The sequence below is a fragment of the Myxocyprinus asiaticus genome, chromosome 34 (genome assembly GCF_019703515.2).
Source record: "Myxocyprinus asiaticus isolate MX2 ecotype Aquarium Trade chromosome 34, UBuf_Myxa_2, whole genome shotgun sequence".
Taxonomy (NCBI): Eukaryota; Metazoa; Chordata; class Actinopteri; order Cypriniformes; family Catostomidae; genus Myxocyprinus; species Myxocyprinus asiaticus.
This window is the reverse complement of record NC_059377.1, coordinates 18,385,592-18,404,564: the sequence shown is the minus strand read 5'-3', so window position 1 is coordinate 18,404,564 and position 18,973 is coordinate 18,385,592. Positions and strand designations below refer to the sequence as shown.

General features: G+C 44.3%; 1 protein-coding gene across 5 annotated transcripts in view; it reads right to left on the bottom strand.

Moving 5' to 3' along the window:
- Positions 1-376: 376 nt before the first annotated feature.
- Positions 377-18,973, bottom strand: part of LOC127424823 (protein CBFA2T1-like) — a 99,021-nt gene continuing 80,424 nt past the window's right edge. For 4 of the 5 annotated variants that reach the window (XM_051670276.1, XM_051670272.1, XM_051670275.1 and 1 more), the window contains exons 9-11: positions 18,327-18,395; positions 7,877-8,067; positions 377-4,306 (exon numbers count right to left, since the gene is read on the bottom strand). In XM_051670276.1, the coding sequence (XP_051526236.1) occupies positions 4,028-4,306; positions 7,877-8,067; positions 18,327-18,395 (539 nt within the window). In that variant the 3' untranslated portion in view covers positions 377-4,027. The remainder of the gene's footprint in view (positions 4,307-7,876; positions 8,068-18,326; positions 18,396-18,973) is intronic. The other variant, XM_051670274.1, reaches the window with a different exon arrangement.

The following is an 18,973-nucleotide window of genomic DNA, read 5'->3' as shown; positions in this document are numbered from 1 at the left end:
ACTCATGCACAATATTTCAAGTCTACTGAAGCTATATGATAGCTTGGTGTGAATAACACTCAAAAGTCGATTATTTACTGAAAATCTTGCTTGACAATCAAAGTCACCTTTCAGTTTCATCATATGGAAAAGAGCAGCTTTGACATTCAGCTAAAAATAACTTCTTGGTGTTCCACAGAGGAAAGAAAGGAATAAGAGTTGAAAAATGATCATTTTGGGTTAAAGATCTGATTTAAAATGTTCTTAATTTCCATAAATCTTCCATGACTGTAGGAACCCTGTAAATAATTCAACAAATGGGCAGAGGTTTTTTTCATTCACTGGATCTTTTTTAAAGTTGCTGCAACAACAACAAACAGAAGCCAACAGTCACCAATGCAGGTATGAACATATTTATTACACAGTAAAGAGAACAACAATACAAGAATCATACTGCAAAGATTCACAGACTGACAGATCATGTACTACAGCCCCCGAAAATGAGAGAATAAAATAAAGAAAACAAATTAAACAAGAAACCACAGTTCTGACATCGTAGACTCAAAAAACCCTAGAGAATACTGAAAAAGTGTGATAAAGACCACACCCTCCCAGTCCACACCTTTAGTCTGTGGTTCATGTTTCAGTTTAGTATTGCACAACGACTTTCATGAGTTTTATTTTCACAATAAAAATTTCAAAGAACCCTATGACCGCCCTTCCCTAAACCCAACCCACACAATTAATTTCACTTTGTGTTTCCACTGTCCCTTTATAATCCCACAATTTTATTCACTTTACAAACGGGAAACGCAAGAACAAGAGGCATGCGCAAATTCACCAGCTGTTCCTTTTTGCTCATGTTCTGCATGAATCCCCCATAAACATGAACCTAAATGACATTAAACAGCCAAGCAGGTCTCACAACAGAGGACAAAAACAGGAGAAGAAGAGGGCAATAGGAATATATCATCTTTGACAATTTATTAAATTATAGTGTCAAATGGAGTCAACTCTCTAAAATCATCATATTATTTATTTTTTACTTTGAGTTGTGACACTCAAAGTGATCTTGTACGAGTGACAAACTTAAAGGAACGTAAAAAAGTTTTTTTTCCTGTTTTTTATCTTACGTATTATATTAATTCAGTTTTTTTTTTCTTTTCTCATGAGGTCTGCATTGTTACCAAGTAGTGATATGGTTTGCAGCTGTATGAGCTTTTACCTTTGGGTTAAAGTCCTGTTCTTTTGTGCCCATTTGGTTTGACTAGACCAGTGTCCGCTCAGCGACTGGTGCTCCTAACATGCTGTCAGAGGTAGAGTGAGACTTTTTGCCACCGAGGAAAAAGACTGTAGCAAAACAGACGTACTAGTAGTGGGGAAAGAGGAGAAAGAGCCTTTATTGAGTTTCTTAATGCTTTGCCCGTGCTTATTTTATTCAGGTTGCCCTGATCAAACTCACTACACTAACTGTATACATTTTTCAAAAATAGTACACTAGTGTTTCAAGACAGCTTAGCTGGCAGGTTCTGTGGAGTTGTGGACAGGTGTCTTACACCTTTGTTTTTGGATTATTTAACCATAGCATCCTAAGAGGTCAAATGTGCAGCATTTAGCACCATGGTTTGGGGATTGCGAGCCATAAGTATACAGCTGAGTGCTCATTTAGTCCCCTATTTTTCTTAACCATTAACAAGGTTGTTTTGTTTAGTTTGTTAACTTTAGTTTTAGAAACAACACATTTGTTTCTATCTTACATGGCTTTATATCATGAGCTGAAGGTTTGGTTATGCGTTGTTTATGAACACGAACAGCTTCGGTTGGGCTATTCCGAGTACAGCATTTTGGGGTGACACTCTTTCGAAGAATGATACGTAAAGAAAAACAACAAAGATGAAATTGTCGTAAAATATACTTCACAGAAAACCTTGCCCTGAAGGATCGAGATATCAGATCCACCTTCGATTATTGCTCAATCATTCAAGACCACATCATTCATACGTGAACCGTCTTTCAACAAGAACTGCTACATGGTTTTTAAGTGGCTTCTCCTCCCTATGAGCTGAAAAGGGCTGGTCTTGGCTCTGGACAGGGGAGAATTAAAGGTTTTCAAATGGAAACATTGCTCAATGTGGCTTCCCCTGATAAACACTTAAATAAAACAAGAATGCGTTTGAGTGAATATCTTTTGTCAGGTTTTGGTCCTTCGTGTCTGTCTTTGGCTGTCTTCCATGTTAATTCATTTGTAATACTGTGTATCCTGGTGCTCTGCAGTGTTAAAGCTGTCTGTTTGTAACCTCTGCATTTGGAAAGTTAGTTTCTTAGTCTTTTTTGTAAATTTTTCTAATTTTCTGTATAAAACAAATACAACATATACCATAGCGTTCAGTATGCATGTGCATGCACTATCCTTAACTATTCAAAGCAAAAGTTATGACTTTTTGCCATTATCTTTAGAAAAAAATGTAAACAAAAACAGACAGTGATACCTCTGTTTTGTATTTTTTTTTTCATTTTCTTCTTTTTTTCTTTTTCCTTTTTTTTTCTCCAATTTCTTTTTTACAAGAAATGAAAATCACAGACATGTAATGAAGCACTCCAAAGATAACCCATGAAGTGAGGCTCCCTACGGGATAAACTGCCAAAAAAAGCATGCCGTGAGAAACCGTGACAGTGCAAATACATTTATGTACGTCCCATGTACAAACACATTTATGTTAGCATTCCATGTAACATGCTAGATCTCAGAAAAAGATCTGAATGAGAATGAAGTAGCAGCTCTGAGAGATAGTGTTTGTATTCTTTTGAGGACAACGGGGAAAAAAAGCATTTGCCTTCTTTTTCGAAAACTACAAGGGGACTACCACAAACACATACGTATAGAAAAGCAGCTTGCGAGAGCGTTTGAGAGAAAGTGAGAAAACAAGAGAAAATATGTTGTTGCACCTAGAGAGTTTAGAAAGTTGTCACTGTGGTTTAAACTATTATGCATTGTTACAATTGTCCAGCACATTTACAATAAATAACCATTGGTGACGGCACAGGACACGAGTGTTTAACACTATGAGATCAAGTAAGAACTGATGGTAGGGTTAGAGATAGGCAGGATAGGAGAGGGGTCTAGACTGGCTCCAATGGCCAGGAACTCGCCTTTGATTTATGGATCTTTTTTTTTCCAGCGTCTGTCATAGTGAGGCTCTGACAGTCCTGCTCTGGCGGGCTGATGACTTCACTTCCTTTTTGGGCGCTGATGGAGTGCATTAGGGATCAGGGCTCAGAGCGCATCCTTCATTATGCTGTGTGGTACTCAATGTCCAACAAAGGCAGGCTCACATTCCTCCTTGCCCAATATATTCCTCAGTGAAACAGCTTTGTATTTCTCAGACCACTGACCTGGATATTATGTTGCAGAAGTATGATAAAAATAAATAAAAATAAAGCAAGAGGGATAAGCATCTGTATTTCTTTACAATCTGCTGCACATCTGCATGCTGTGTTGAAGGTCTGCAGAGTTCATCCATTGTCTACTCCACTATGTCCAACACAGATGCCCTTAATGGCATGTTTTTTTTTTTTTTGCAACAACCTTTTTTTTTTTGTCTTCTTTACAAGGAATCATATTTTGTGTCTTTGCTTACATCTGTTTGTATGAAGTATTTCCTTGGTTTTGTTGTTTGATAAAGTGTCTTTTAATGAGGTCAATAGCAACGTATAAAGAGCTTAGAGAACATAACAATACTCATCGAGAGGTCACAGCTGTCTACTCCATTTCTTTTTTCATCGTATTTACAAGAATCTACGAGAGCCACAACAATAAACAACATAACCAACAGTAATCGATAATAGCTGTAGTAACAATAAAGAACAATAAGCAATTAAAAACAAAGAATATATTTGCGTTCTCTATCATGGCAAGTCAATATGACCTGATATGGACCTCCTGTGGGTGATCGCTCTAAATACTTCTTTCTTTGTTAGCACGCCAGCATCAATATCTTTGAGCGAGTGAGGCAGGTGAGTCAGTCTGTGGTAGGCTTAAGCATCTGTTCTAGCGTGGTGTGGTCTCTATGGCAGAGGGCGTGCCGGGCGTGGCCGAGCGGGGAGTGGCGGTGGAGGGCGTATCCGCAGGGCTGCCGGCGCCACTGCTGGGGGTCGCTGAGGAGCTGACAGTGGCAGGGGTCTCACCCTGCTGCTGCGACTGAAGAGTCTGGCCACATACGTGGTGGTGCTTTTCCCAGTCCTTGTGCTGGCAGAAGGAACCACAGTAACGTGCTGTGTTGCACCCGCTGCAGGTCTCGCTCGCCTTGCGCCCGCAATTCCAGCAACTCTGCACAGAAAAATGGGGGGAGGTTTAGGTTACAAAAATAATTTAAAAAATCACCCCCTGAAGAGCACTTGAGTAGACATATGCATCAAAAGTGTCATAGAAACACCAATTGCTTCAGCAACTGCGTTTTTTGATGTGAAATTTGCTTTTTATGACACTTTTGGTTAGGTTTAGGTTTAAGGTTTAGGGTAGGGAGATGGGTAGGTTTTCTTGATTTAAAACTCGTTAGAGCATTAACCTTAAAAACCTCATCTGTTTTGGAATTACAGATTTTACCAATTTTTTTTTTAAATGCTTTTATCACCACTCAGTGGACATTTCACTTCACAACTGTCGCGATATGCGAAAAGGAGCCACGTAATATCACTTTGCAAAAATGTCACCACAGTCAAAAATTTCCAGCCTCCAAACAATTCCTCCCTCTCTCTCAATCTGTGTGCTCCTTTCCATGGGAATTATCACAATTAAGAAACAATAGATGTACAGACCTTTGAGACAACCAAGAGAAAGTCTCGGCTTATTAGCAGCAAACATTTCCCAATTGATTTCAAGTCTAAATAGAGAATTCTGGTTTATTTCTCTTTGGATATCTCTGCTTTCAAAACATGGAAATAATGAGCTAGCTGGGGAAAAAGTAACGTTAAATGGAGTCATTTTACTGAGCTCCACATGGCGCTGTGTGAGAACACATTTGTAACAGGTTAACTCCAAAACGTTCAAAGATCACACAGACACTCAGGTTACCACTGTGGCCTCTTTGTGTTTGTCTCCAGGCCAAATAATAGCAATTATCGCAAAGTCCTGAATGCGTACCATGAAACGGGAAGCCGGAGTTAGAAACAGCTACCAACGCAATCCTCCAGGGAGACGTGTGCATAAACATGGCTCGTGCAATTAAACTCAGATGCATGCCGCATTTCTCTGCTAACTGATTAAACGAGCCATCCCCCCGCTGTGCGCAGACAATCTGCGCTCCCTTCCCAATTTCCCTCATCCAAATCAGTACCACCTTAACTGTCCACATGTTTCATTTAAAGGGAAAGCACGTCTCTGCCTGAAGTGATAAATGCAACGCTATTCCTCTGCTCCACATGACACCGGCCTGCATGAGGAATTATCTGGGACACCCTTTGTCTTCCCCCTGTTCTTTTCCTAAGGATAGAGTTTAAGGAGATAAAAATATACCACAGGAATAAAACAACCAAACTTACTAAATCAAGATATGTTATCTAGAATGTAATAGACATGTACAGTGGCCACAAAAGCATTTGGACACTTATACCACACCTCTATAAAGTAAATGTATGAATGTCATTGCATTAGATAAGAAAATACCGAACCAAGTGGCATTTATTTTAAAGAAAGTTAGAACAAGCACACTTTTCAAGCAAACTATGTCACAAAAAAGTTTGTTAGGTTTTAAATAAAAAAATAAATAAAAAAACAAATAAAAAAAACAATAGACATACTGTTCAAAATTAAGATAAAAAAGTATTTTGACTTTTTTTTTTTTTTTTTTTTGTCAAACTTGTGGTTACTCTGCTAGGACATCCGTGTGAAATTACTGAATACATCAACTAAGTATTAACTTGAAACCAGTTTGTTAAAAGTAATTACAAAAATGGAAGTTAAAGTAGTTCTGAGCAGTGGCGAATTCTCAGGGCCAGCAAAGCCTTCTCTGCTGGCCTTACATGCCAAATAAATAAATATTTTTCATCCTTTCATTCTCAATCACCTTTTTGCCTATGTATTTTTAATCGCTTTCCACTCTTAATCTACAAACAAATAGAGAAAAACGAAAAGTTTATCCAGTCAGAATGTATTCATTGATGCTTACAAGCAAAGTGTGACAACTGTTTCACAAATCGCATTCCCGAAGCAGCACGTGAGTCTGTGCTCCACCCCCTCAGGCCTTCAGAATTTCCACAGAATCCCTCAACACTGCAAACGAATGGGCAACTAAAGTCAGACTGTCAGATTCATCAGCCAGATTTGTCAGATTTATTTGTTCTTGGTGGGTGTGATCTTTAGGATATGTCCCGGTCGAGGCCTTCTAGCTGGCCTTGAGTGACGCAATCACGCTTTAAGTGATGTACGTAATTTGAGAGCGAAAAGCGTAAGATCAAGCTGTCTGACGAGTCGGCTGCCATCACTGCTGGTATTGCCATTGAGAAAGAGATCCTTATGGATTTAAAAACACGAGATGTTCTGCATGACCGTGTGATTGCTTACTTTATTAAACAGGAAAGGAGGACTGATTTTCACTTCAAGTAAATTGGTAAGTGCTTTTTGCATTGTTATAGCAACATCAGGAGTAGTGTAAATTAGGCTGCTTGAGCATTCAGTGTCGGATCAAGTTTTGAAAAGTAGTGCTGCGTTCCATTCAACTTGGAAAAAACAACTTCCCACTAGGAAAAGTGCAATGGAATGCATCTTGAAGTCAGAATTACAATTTGTAGGCTCATGCAGAAATTCTCAACTCCGATTTCGCCAAGATGCAGGGGCATGATGTCACACAAACATGTCGACACTCAGGGAGATATACAAAGTGTTAAACATTCACTTCATTAAGTAATATCGATAAATGACTTAGTTTCCACATTACATGATATTAAAGCTTGTTTAATAAACGCCTGCAGAAACGGGTGTATAAAACATGGTAAATTATAATCTCTTTTGATAATCGTACACCTGTAGCTCAAATGCTAGCGCTGCAGCATTGTTTATCAGTTGGGTTGCTAGGAGACATCTCTAATGAGAGTCAAACCCCTGCTAAGCTAACGGGAGCGTTGCAGTTTTGTTCCCTTAAACGTCATCTTCCGAATATCGGGGAATGGAATGCATTTATGGTCGGAGATATCAAGTAGGAATATCCCACATCCATCTTGAATGGAATGCAGCATAACCGTGTACCCTGACAAAACGAAATTTATTGCAAGCAACATTTAAATTGCAAATATTATTAGATAGATTTTTCCAGGTATTATAGACCTCCTTGGTAGATTCATATGAAAAATTATGATTTTTGAAGAGACGTTCATTTCACAAAACAGTTATGCTGCAGTTAAAATTAGGCTTGCTTGAGCATTAAGTGTCGTTTAAAGTTCTGGCTTTAGTGCGTGGACGTGTTTTTAAAATGTCAATTGGTATTATTAGTTAGCTGCGACATAATGTATGATGCCCAAAGGCATACGGTGTCTTATTCATTGTGAAACTGTGTTTTCTTAATGGCATGAATCACACTGAAGGCCTAGACTTTAAATGCACGGCCCGCCACAGGTTCTGAGTAAAGCTCTTTAGCATAACTTCTTTGCAAATCCCACTAGGTTTTATATTTTGTTATTTTATGCAATTACATTCATACATTTTAATGTGTGACTTAAGTGTCCAAATACTTGTTGGGGCTGCTGTATATTTTTATATAAAGAAAATCCACCAAACCCCAAGACAATATGTAATCCAAAACAATAATAATAAATGGAATAAATTACCATCCAAATGAATCAATGTAGAGCGTCTGAATGTTACAGCTATTCAGTAATATAATGCAGTGAGCATACAAGCTGTTACCTCACTAGAGTCCTCCTGCTGGTTGATGACTGATAGCGCATCTTCCGCTGCTTGCCTCTTGGCCTCGGCCACCGTGCGTTCCATCTTGGCTCGCTCAGTGCTGATCATCTCATGAGCTTTGCGCTCGGCCTCTGACACGGCTTTCTGCAGCTCGGACATGGCCTGCCTCTTCACTTCATTAACAGCCTCTTCTGAAAGAAAGACTACAATGAATTTACAAGCCTCCCACATGATAATTTTTTTTTTTTTTTTTTTGTCTGGTAACCTAAAAATGTGAAAATATCTAAACGAACTGGTTTTATTTAAAGGTCAAGTGTGTAATTTTTTCCAGTGTTTCATATTTTCTTAATATGCAGAGACAACAATAAGTAACCCATTTATATGTTGATTCCCTGAAAAGTGTAAACACTGTGGCTCTGAGGCCCTATCAAAACATTGCTCTGTGTTTGAGCAATCTGACCAGTTTAACACAGCAACTTTGGCTCAACCAATGGTGTGAGTTATGGTGGGACTCTCTGTTTGTTTGACCAGTGGAAGACAGGGGGAGTGTTCAAATCATTATTTGTACAATTCTGTTTGGTGATTTAGTGGAGCAGAAATAACTTCAAATTTAAGTCAAAAACATGTAAAACATTAAGTTTGTCAATTACATGTTTGACAAAGTTTTGACAAGTTTGCCAAAGCTCTGAATTCAACATTTCAATTATCGGGGGGCCTGGGTAGCTCAGTGGTAAAGACGGTGGCTACCACCCCTGGAGTTCACTAGTTCGCTAGCTCGAATCCCAGTGCATGCTGAGTGACTCCAGCCAGGTCTCCTAAGCAACCAAATTGGCCTGGTTGCTAGGGAGGGTAGAGTCACATGGGGTAACCTCCTCATGATCACCATAATGTGGTTCATTCTCGGTGGGGTGCGTGGTGAGTTGAGCATGGCTGCCGCAGTGGATGGTGTGAAGCCTCCACACACACTATGTCTCCATGGCAACGCACTCAACAAGCCACATGATAAGATGCACAGGTTGACAATCTCAGATGCAGAGGCAACTGGGATTCGTCCTCCACCACCCAGACTGAGGCAAATCACTACACAACCACAAGGACTTAAAAGCACATTGGGAATTGGGCATTCCAAATTGGGAGGAAAAAAAGAACATTTCGATTATCAGCCATGCAATTTTAAAAGGTTAAAATTATCAGTTAAAAAAAAAATCATCTTTTTTTTAGATTTTTTTTTCTTCATCTATCCCTAATTTGCTAAAAAGAAAGTAACCAAATTGCTAATTATTGCACATTTTGAAAACTGCTTTGTTCAAAATCAGCTGAGAGATTAATCTGGGGATTCATTAGAAACATCAATTATTATTTGAATAGACTTGGATTATTTTCTGTGTTTGATGAACACATATAAACAAGCAAAAATGCTCCCCTCCCCCCCAAAAAAATCTGACTGTAGTGCACAAGACAGATTTCACGTAATCCTTGATATTTTTCCTTCTGAAGTAGAAATGTATTTCCTTGGACTCTTTATCTATACGCTTTACATTGTTATCCCATTAACCGTAAACACTTCTGGCTTGAAAACTCATCTCAAGAGCAGAGTAGGGCATTTTTTTGTGTTTGTTTGTTTTCATTGTTCAAGGCTGCAGCCTGACTAATTGCATATGCAAATCGGGCAATTTATATTTAAATTATGCTGTTCAATTGCACCCCCAAAGGCCCATGCAGATCAGGATATGGCACTGTGCAAGAAAAGGGCTTGAATATTCATCACCTACTGTACCCAAGATTTCTAAAAAAAGGACATTCACCTCTTATTGCATTGCTGCAGCTTACGAAGAGGCAATTCTGAATCTTTAGTGAAAATAAAAGCACCATTATTTTGCTCTTAGCTTGGGTTGTGTAACCAGCAAGGCTTAAAGGGATACAGTAGTTCCCCCCAAAAATGAAAATGCTAAAATTCTGTCATCATTTACTTACCCTTATGTTGTTCTAAACATGTATGACTTTCTTCCATGGAGCACTTTAATTGTATTGGACAAAGATGCAATGTAAATAAGTGGTGACTGAGGCTAACATTCAGCCTCGCATCTCTTTTTGTGTTCCATAGAAGACAATAAGTCATACAGTTTTGGAACAAAATCAGGGTGAGTAAATGATAACATAATTTTTATTTTTGGGTGAACTATTCCTTTTTTCTATTTAAGCATTTTAAATAGACCAAGCTGTTATGCCTGATAGTGCAGCACCCTGTTGTTATGAAAACATGGATGGTTGTGGTCACAAAACCCCTTCTCCCCTGTCTTAAATATAAAGGATTATAGAGCCAGGGACATTTTCATCAGGACTGGACTGAATTGTGAAACCATTGTGGTTTGGTACATAGAGTCTTCCTCTTGATGGGCTGAGGTTACGGAAAATGCACCGCGTTCCCTTATATGTTTAACTGCATTTATATTCCTCTATTCAGATGGAATTTCAATCTGCTGTGATTTGTTTAGGGTGGTACCGCCAATGTGTTGCAGTGGCAATACCTCATCTGAAACAAATGGTCTAAGAGCATCTTTTGTAGCAATTTTCATGGTGAAAGGTTTGTTTGCTCTTATACAGCCCTTAGGTAAGAGCACACAGACAAACTGTTTTAACAGATGCATCTGTCGCGTATTAGTGAGCAGAGGCCAAAGTAAACAATCTGCTATAATAGAATCCATCACATGTCATTTCACACAGATCAGCTGCTCTTTAAACAAAGCCTTTTAATATCTTTATCCGTCCTTTAACCAGCTCCTCTGCTATAAAAAAAAAAAAATTGCTGTGAAGGGCCAGCCAGTTCTTGTTGCACAGCTAATGGCGGGAGTGCTAAAGTGCTGTAAAGGCTGGGAGCACTTATATGTCCTGTTCAGCCAGAGCAATAAAAGAGCTTTATGATCTTACATTACTGTTGGAACGTGTAGAGGTGCTTCCAGTGAAACCCACTAACTGAACTGACCACTGTTGAGCTCAAAGAATATTATAGAACTCATAGAATGTTCTGCAAAAAAGACAAACAATTCAGAACTCATTCTAGAACTCAAAGAATATTCCTCAAAAAAAAAATAAACATTTCAAAGCTCATTCTTCAACTCAAAGGACATTCCACAATAAACAAACAAACCTTTCAAAACTTGTTCTAGAACTCAAAAAATATTAAGCAAAAACAAACCTTTCAAATCTCATTCTAGAACTCAAAGAATATTCCACAAAAACAAACAAATCTTTCTAGAACTCAAAGAATATTCTGCAAAAACAAACATTTCAAAGCTCTTTCTAGAATGTCATGGTTACTTGCGTAACCTCTGTTCCCTGATGGAGGGAACAAGACGTTGTGTCGATGTAGTGACACTAGAGGTCACTCTTGGGAGCCCGAGACACCTCTGGTCTTTGATAAAAGCCCAATGAAAATTGGTGAGTGTATTTGCATACCACTCCCCCGGACATACATGTACAAAAGGAGCTGGTATGCAACCACTCATTCAGGTTTTATGCTAAGGAGCCGAGACAAGGTCCCGGCCATTTTAGCAGGTAGTTCAGCGTCTCGTTCCCTCCATCAGGGAACGGAGGTTACGCAAGTAACCATGACGTTCGCTATCTGTCACTCACTTGATGTTGTGTCGATGTAGTGACACTAGGGTTCCCTATACAAAACGCCGCAACTGGCTTAACTGTGTTATGTGAACTGGCGTTGTGTGATGGGCAGACAACTGTGTGCCTCGTAGCCAGCGCACCAGGCCGGCATATAACTTCCCCAACACAGTTATGAGTGTCGACCGGCCCTTTGGGGACAAGTTGACAACCCAAAAGATAGAGACAGGCTAGCCCAGTCGTAGCCTCTTTTCCCCTTCTTTTTTTCCACTCCCTAAAAAAAAGGGGAATTATCCGACTGGGCCGACCAGGTCTAGTCGGGGGGCTATCCCTCCCAAGGGGAGGACACCGCGGAGACCAAACCTCGCCCAGAGAGAGGGGTGTATTTAAGTGGGAATACGTCACATGGTCTTGCTGAGCTATGTCAGAAGTATGTCATGTGGGGAAGTCTCATGGTAGGTCCTACCCAACAGGGGAGGAGTTACTACAAACATGGAGACTGTGGCAGAGGGGCCTCTGCCCAAGGAAGATGCAGTTTGCCAACAGGGAAACTAATTAGCGGAAGATATACATCGCATGGAGTTACCTACAGGGAACTGCCACATGCAGAGCACCTACCCCAGAACAGGGCTTTTAGTTAGCATGTGTACTGGGCAGGCAGCGAGTCTCTCTGAAAACTCGACTGCCACAGGGCTCGGAGGAAGTCAACCAGGGAACATAGTTTGTGAACACTACTGGGAGTTGATGGCGCACGTCTTCAGCTCAGGGGAGGTGAAAGGCGCTATGTGCAAGCGATACACCTGGCCGGCTATCCCGGACTTATCTGCTTGTATTGCGTGCCACTACACGGGACGAAACCGGTTCCATCCGGAGGTTGTAGAACCTCGCAAAGGTATTGGATGTTACCCAGCCCGCTGCTCTGCAAATGTCTGTTAGAGAGGCACCCCTGGCCAGGGCCCAGGAGGCCACTACACCCCTGGTAGAATGGGATCGTAGCCCTACCAGAGGCGGTACGTCCTGGGCGTGATATGCCATAACAATGGTGTCAATGAGCCAGTGGGCGATCCTCTGCTTGGAGACAGCGCTTCCTTTCCGCTGTGCACCAAAGCAGACAAAGAGCTGCTCAGAGACTCTAAAGCTCTGCGTGCAATCCAAATAGATGTGTAAAGCACGCACCGGACACAGCAATGACAGGGCTGGGTCTGCCTCCTCCTGGGGCAGCGCTTGCAGGTTCACCACATGGTCCCTAAAAGGGGTTGTGGGAACCTTGGGCACATAGCCCAGTCGGGATCTCAAGATCACGTGAGTGTAGCCCGGACCAAACTCCAGGCACGTTTCGCTGACAGAGAATGCTTGCAGGTCTCCTACCCTCTTGATGGAAGTGAGCGCAGTCAGGAGGACAGTCTTCAAGGAGAGTGCCTTAAGCTGACTGCAAAGGCTCAAAAGGGGCTCTCTGTAGACCCTGAAGAAGTACAGAGAGGTCCCATGAGGGAACGAGGCTCGGTTTGGAGGGATTCAGCCTCCTGGCGCCTCTCAGGAACCTGATGATCAGGTCATGCTAAGGACTTTGCTTCTCTAAGCACTTTACTGTCCACTGTGTCGTGGTGCACCACTACAGTGGGTACATACACCTTCAAGGTGGAAGGGGACAGCCGCCCTTCCCACCTCTCCTGCAGGAAGGAAAGCACCGATCCGACTGCGCATCTCTGGGGGTTTTCCCGTCGGGAAGAACACCACTTAGCGAACAGACACCACTTAAAGGCATACAGGCGCCTCGTAGAGAGGGCCCTAGCCTGAGTGATCATGTCTACCACTGCGGGTGGTAGACCGCTTAGGTTTTCCGCATCCCGTCCAGGGGCCAGACAAGGAAATTCCAGAGGTCTGGTCGCAGGTGCCAGATGGTGCCCCGTCCCTGAGAAAGAAGGTCCATCCTCAGGGGAATTCACCGGGGGGGCTGTCACGAGGAGCGTGAGGTCCGAGAACCACGTCTGGGTGGGCCAGTAGGGTGCTACCAGGATGACCTGCTCCTTGTCCTCCTTGACCTTGCACAGGGTCTGTGCAAGTAGGCTCACTGGGGGAAACGCATATTTGCGCAGTCCAGAGGGCCAGCTGTGTGCCAGCGCATCTATACCGAGAGGTGCCTTGGTCAGGGCATACCAGAGCGGGCAGTGGGAGGATTCCTGGGAAGCGAACATGTCTACCTGTGCCTACCCTAATCGACTCCAGATCAGCTGGACCACCTGAGGGTGGATTTTTCACTCTCCCCTGAGGGTAACCTGCCGTGACAGCGTGTCCGCTGCAGTGTTGAGGTCGCCCGGGATGTGAGTGGCTCGCAGTGTCTTGAGGTGCTGCTGACTCCAGAGGAGGAGATGGCGGGCGAGTTCTGACACACAACGGGAGCGCAGACCGCCTTGGCGGTTGACATGTGCTACCGTTGCCGTGTTGTCTGTCCGAGCTAACACGTGCTTGCCCTGGATCAATGGCCAGAACCTCCGCAGGCCGAGCAGAATTGCCAGCAACTTGAGGCAGTTGATGTGCCAACACAGCCGCGGGCCCGTCCATAAGCCGGCGGCTGCGTGCCCATTGGAAACAGCGCCCCAGCCCGTTTTGGAGGCGTCTGTCGTGACCACGACAAGCCTGGAGACCTGCTCTAGGGGAAGGCCTGCCCGTAGACATGTGAGGTTGGTCCAAGGGCTGAAGAGACGGTGACAGATCGGCGTGATGGCCACGCGATGTGTCCTGCGGTGCCATGCCCATTTCGGGACTCGAGTCTGAAGCCAGTGCTGAAGCGGTCTCGTATGCATCAACCTGAGCAGAGTGGCCACCGCTGAGGATGCCATATGCCCCAGGAGACTCTGAAAAAATGTCAGTGGAACCACTGTTTTATGTTTGAACGCCTTCAAACAGGTCAGCACCGACTGTGCGCGCCCGTTCGTGAGGAGCGCCGTCAAGGAGACTGAGTCCAACTCCAAACCGAGAAAAGAGATGCTCTGAACTGGGAGGAGCTTGCTCTTTTCGCAGTTGACCTGAGGCCCTAGTCGGCTGAGATGCAAGAGCACCAGGTCCCTGTGTGCACACAACACATCCTGAGAGTGAGCTAGGATTAGCCAACCGTCGGGATAGTTGAGGATGCGAATGCCCACTTCCCTTAGCGGGGCAAGGGCTGCCTCTGCGACCTTCGTGAAGACGCGAGGGAACAAGGACAGACCGAAAGGGAGGACCTGGTACTGATATTCCCAACCCTCGAATGCAAACCGCAGGAAGGGTGTGTGTCAAGGTGGAATCGAGACGTGGAAGTACGCGCCCTTCAGGTCTACTGCCGCGAACCAATTTTGATGCCGGGCGCTCGCTAGAGTGCGTCTTGGACGGGAGTCTGTGTAAAGCCCAGTTCAGTACTCGCAGGTCCAAGATTGGTTGCAACCCACCACCTTTTTTCGGTACAATGGAGTAGGGGCTGTAAAACCCCTTCTTCATCTCGGCCAGAGGGACAATCTCGTCAGACGTACCGGCGGGTGGGGCCTCGCGGCGGGGCGGAGCCTGAGGTGCCACACCGTGTCGTGGCCTTTCTGAGTTCAGGGACATCGAAGTACTTACCTAGCTCCTTGTGACCACCCCCGGAACAGCCTGGGATGGGGGAGGAAGAGGCCTGTCCTCGTGACCCGTGGAGCCTGTCACATCGGGGATGGATTTGTGCCACAGCTGGGCGCTCAGGGGCGGAGAGACCGCCGCTGGAGCGCCAAACCTGCCAAATAGAGTGGTGGACGGTGGTCGTGATGATGGCCGTGCACACCGGATATGTGACCCAGGGAACAAGGAAACCGCTCTTGCTTAACTCTTGGGTACTGCAGCCACTTGGGCATGCAGAGCAATTAAATGCAAAGGTAACAAAAGATTATCCTCCCTTCCCTCGACCGGGGGATGGAGTGGTCTGCTTACCAGCTCCAGAGCAGCAGGTTTCGTCATCCCTGGGTCGCCCGTCTCAGGGGCGCCTCGAAGCCTTTCGCGGGTTCTTGGCGGCCGTGAGATGGGTGGCGTCTGCTTCCTGCGGTGGGCTCCACGCTGGGGCCGGGCCACAGGGGCGGGCTGTGGCAGAGCCGGTGCAGTCACCGCAGGGGGACGCCCTTGGCGACGAGCAGACGGGTGCGGGATCTTAAGCCGCGCCGGGGCAGGATGTTCTGGATAACCTCTGTCTGCTGCTTCACCGCTGAGAACTGCTGGGCAAAGTCCTCGGTGTCGCCGGACTGGCCAACTTGGGAAATGGGGGCAGCAAGGAACCGTGCCTTGTCGGCCTCTCCCATCTCGACCAGGTTGAGCCAAAGGTGGCGCTCCTGGACCAGCAAGGTGGACATCGCCCGCCCGAGAGACCACGTCGTGACCTTCATCGCCCGGAGAGCGAGGTCAGTCGCCGAGTACAGCTCCTGCATCAATCCCGGGGCGGAACTACCCTCGTGCAGTTCCTTTAGTGCCTTGGCGGACTTGCAGTAGAGCCATGGCATGCAGGGCGGAGGCGGCTTGTCCAGCGGCACCGTAGGCCTTGGCCGTCAGAGACGACGTAAACCTACAGGACTTGGACGGGAGCTTTGGGCGCCTGCGCAAGGTGGCGGTGCTCTGCGGGCATGGGTGCACCGTGAGTGCCTTTATCCACCGGGGGGATTGCCGAATAGCCCTTGGCTGCCCCACCATCGAGGGTAGTGAGGGCAGGGAAGCTGAAAGATCGGGACCGGGCAGTAAAAAGTGCCTCCCACGACCTTGTCAGCTCTTCATGCACTTCCGGGAAGAAAGGAACGGGGGCGGGGCGTGGCTTTGAGCGGCGCCGCGAGCCCAGGAACCAATCATCGAGCCACGAGGGTTCAGGGGAGAGCAGAGGGTTCGACACTAGCCTGACGCTCGCGGCTGCCCGGGAAAGCATGTCGTCATCTCTGCGTCAGCCTGTGAAGGGAGGAGCCCAGCTGAGGCTTCCGCATCCGACTGGAGGAGCCCGCTCTCTGATGCTGCACTCGAGAGCTCATCACCTTCGCAGGCTCCGAATAAGAGGCCGAACTCACCGTGAGACAAGCCGGTGGACTCATCCGGAAGCCCGATCAGGGCAGACGAGCGTGCTGGGGAATGGGAGGTCCGTGGGGGGATACCCGGCGGAGGTGGTCCCACTGGGGTCCCCAAATCGCTCCCAGTGCTAGCCGCGCTGGCCTCATACCTGTGGGTAGAAGGACCGAGGCGGGGAGCCTCTGGGATGGCTTGCTTTCTTACGATGGTAAGCCGCGACCGCATCGTTGCCATGGACATGTTCTCGCAATGAGTACATGACCCATCCACGAATGCTGTCTCCGCGTGAGCAGTGCCCAGACACGAAAGACAGTGATCGTGACCGTAAGAAGGGGAGAGATAACGAGCGCAACCAGGAATAACACACAAAGGAAAGGCATCTTTAAAAGACGCGTCTTTAAAAAGATGTTCTGTGTGTGCCGCTCTTTTAGAGATATATACTCTTTTAGGAAATTATACTCTTTTAGAGAAATATACTCTTTTATTTCTGCCGAAGCGCCCAGGGGCGTTCTCTGCAGTGCACCAGTGCAGAGGGGGGAGAAGCCGCTGAAATGCGCCGTCAGATCCAGCAGAGGTGAATGAACAGTCGTGGGAATCCAGCTCAGTGAGCATGACCGAAGAGAAATGCATGTGGTTGCATTCCAGCTCCTTTTATACCCGTATGTCCGGGGGAGTGGTATGCAAATACCACTCGCCAATTTTCATTGGCCTTTTATCAAAGACCAGAGGTGTCTCGGGCTCCCAAGAGTGACCCCTAGTGTCACTACATCGACACAACGTCGAATGAGTGCCAGATAGGGAACTCAAAGAATATTCCACAAAAACAAACAAACATTTCAAAACGCATTCTGGAACTCAAAGAATATTCCACAAAAACACACAAACATTTCAAAATGCATTCTAAAACTCAAAGAATATTCTGCAAAAAACAAACATTTCATAGCTTGCTAAGGCAAGCATTAGGCCTACTACAACTATTGCTATAGTTAGATTTATAGACATGAATAATTAAAATCGTATGGCTTATTGGGAGATTGGATTTACGTTCCATTTTTGTCTGCTGGACAATAAAACATGCAATAAAATTCCATAAACTTACATTAAAGGTCAGACCCGAGCAATATCAAGGAATGAGAAGATCATAGAGATTTGAAGGTAGGTTCTTTTGACTTTGAGTAGATCAACACCTAGCAATGCTCTAGCAAGCACCCAGAACACCCTAGCAACCACATTGCAATGCCCTGCCAACCGCCCACTACCATCTAATGTTGTGGTGACGAGACTATATATTGTTCTGATCACAAGACTTTTCACAAGAAAAATAAGTTGTGACCTCGGTACATGGAATTACTTGTCAAGAAAGTTGTGAAAAAATAAGTTGTGATCTTGAGAAAACCTCCATTATGTCAATATCAAAAGAAAGTTGTGATCTTGAGACAACAAAACAAAAAATAATATGCGACATGGACATGGCCTTTGTGGGCTTCTACACACCTCAAAATGCAGGGATCCTTTTGAACCAAGCAAGCAACAATACCAAGATGCACAGAATATTCTAGGACCTCAGATTAATAATACGCCAGAGTTTGGTGTGACACTGACCAAGTTCTCACCTGACTCTGCAGTCCTGCATACAAATAGCTAACTGACTGATTGAATTTCAGAGAGCTTTTAAATCACAGACAGGCTTTGAAAATGCTCTGTCTGAATACATTTGCTTTGATTTTCCACCTGCGCTTCTGAGTGTGTTTTGTGCATGTTTTAAAAAATGGGACATAAAGAGCATGCTAACCAGCTTTCTTCCAGATCTCTTCTGGTACGTATCCAGACGCTGGCCTGTGAAGGAGCTCTCTATGGATGTCTGGAGGAGAGAGAAGAAAGGTTACTTCATTTAAAATGAACTAAACTCAATAAATTGTACAACAAATATTTCCACATAAATTAACTGACTTAGCCTCAAAAACCTGATAGCACACATCTATTGCCAAGATGTTTATTTAATGAATGTGTTTTCATTCAGACCAGGGGTTCTCAACCTTTTTTGTTACTTGAACCCCTGTGACCTAAATGTACTTGAAGTAACCTACTGAGATTTCAAGAAATGTTGATAAAATGTAAGAAAAATATTGTTTATGTATATAAAATCAGAGTAATGTGCCAAAATTTGATTAGTTTTAATGTTACACATTTTATATAAAAATGCACTTTTATTCAATTAAATTTGGTATTGGCCCCCCAAAGCCTAAGGGTTCACTGTTTATGTGTTGTTAGAATGTTTGTGAATCTACTCTTTTTAATGATTATAGAACAAAATGCTTTTACAGACGTTTTGGAAACGTACATGTACTTACATGAGAAGTTTGTTATGTATCCCATCTTATTTTAATTCTGTGCTGCAGTAATAAATGACACAGTGCATATGCTGAGTGTGTTATATAC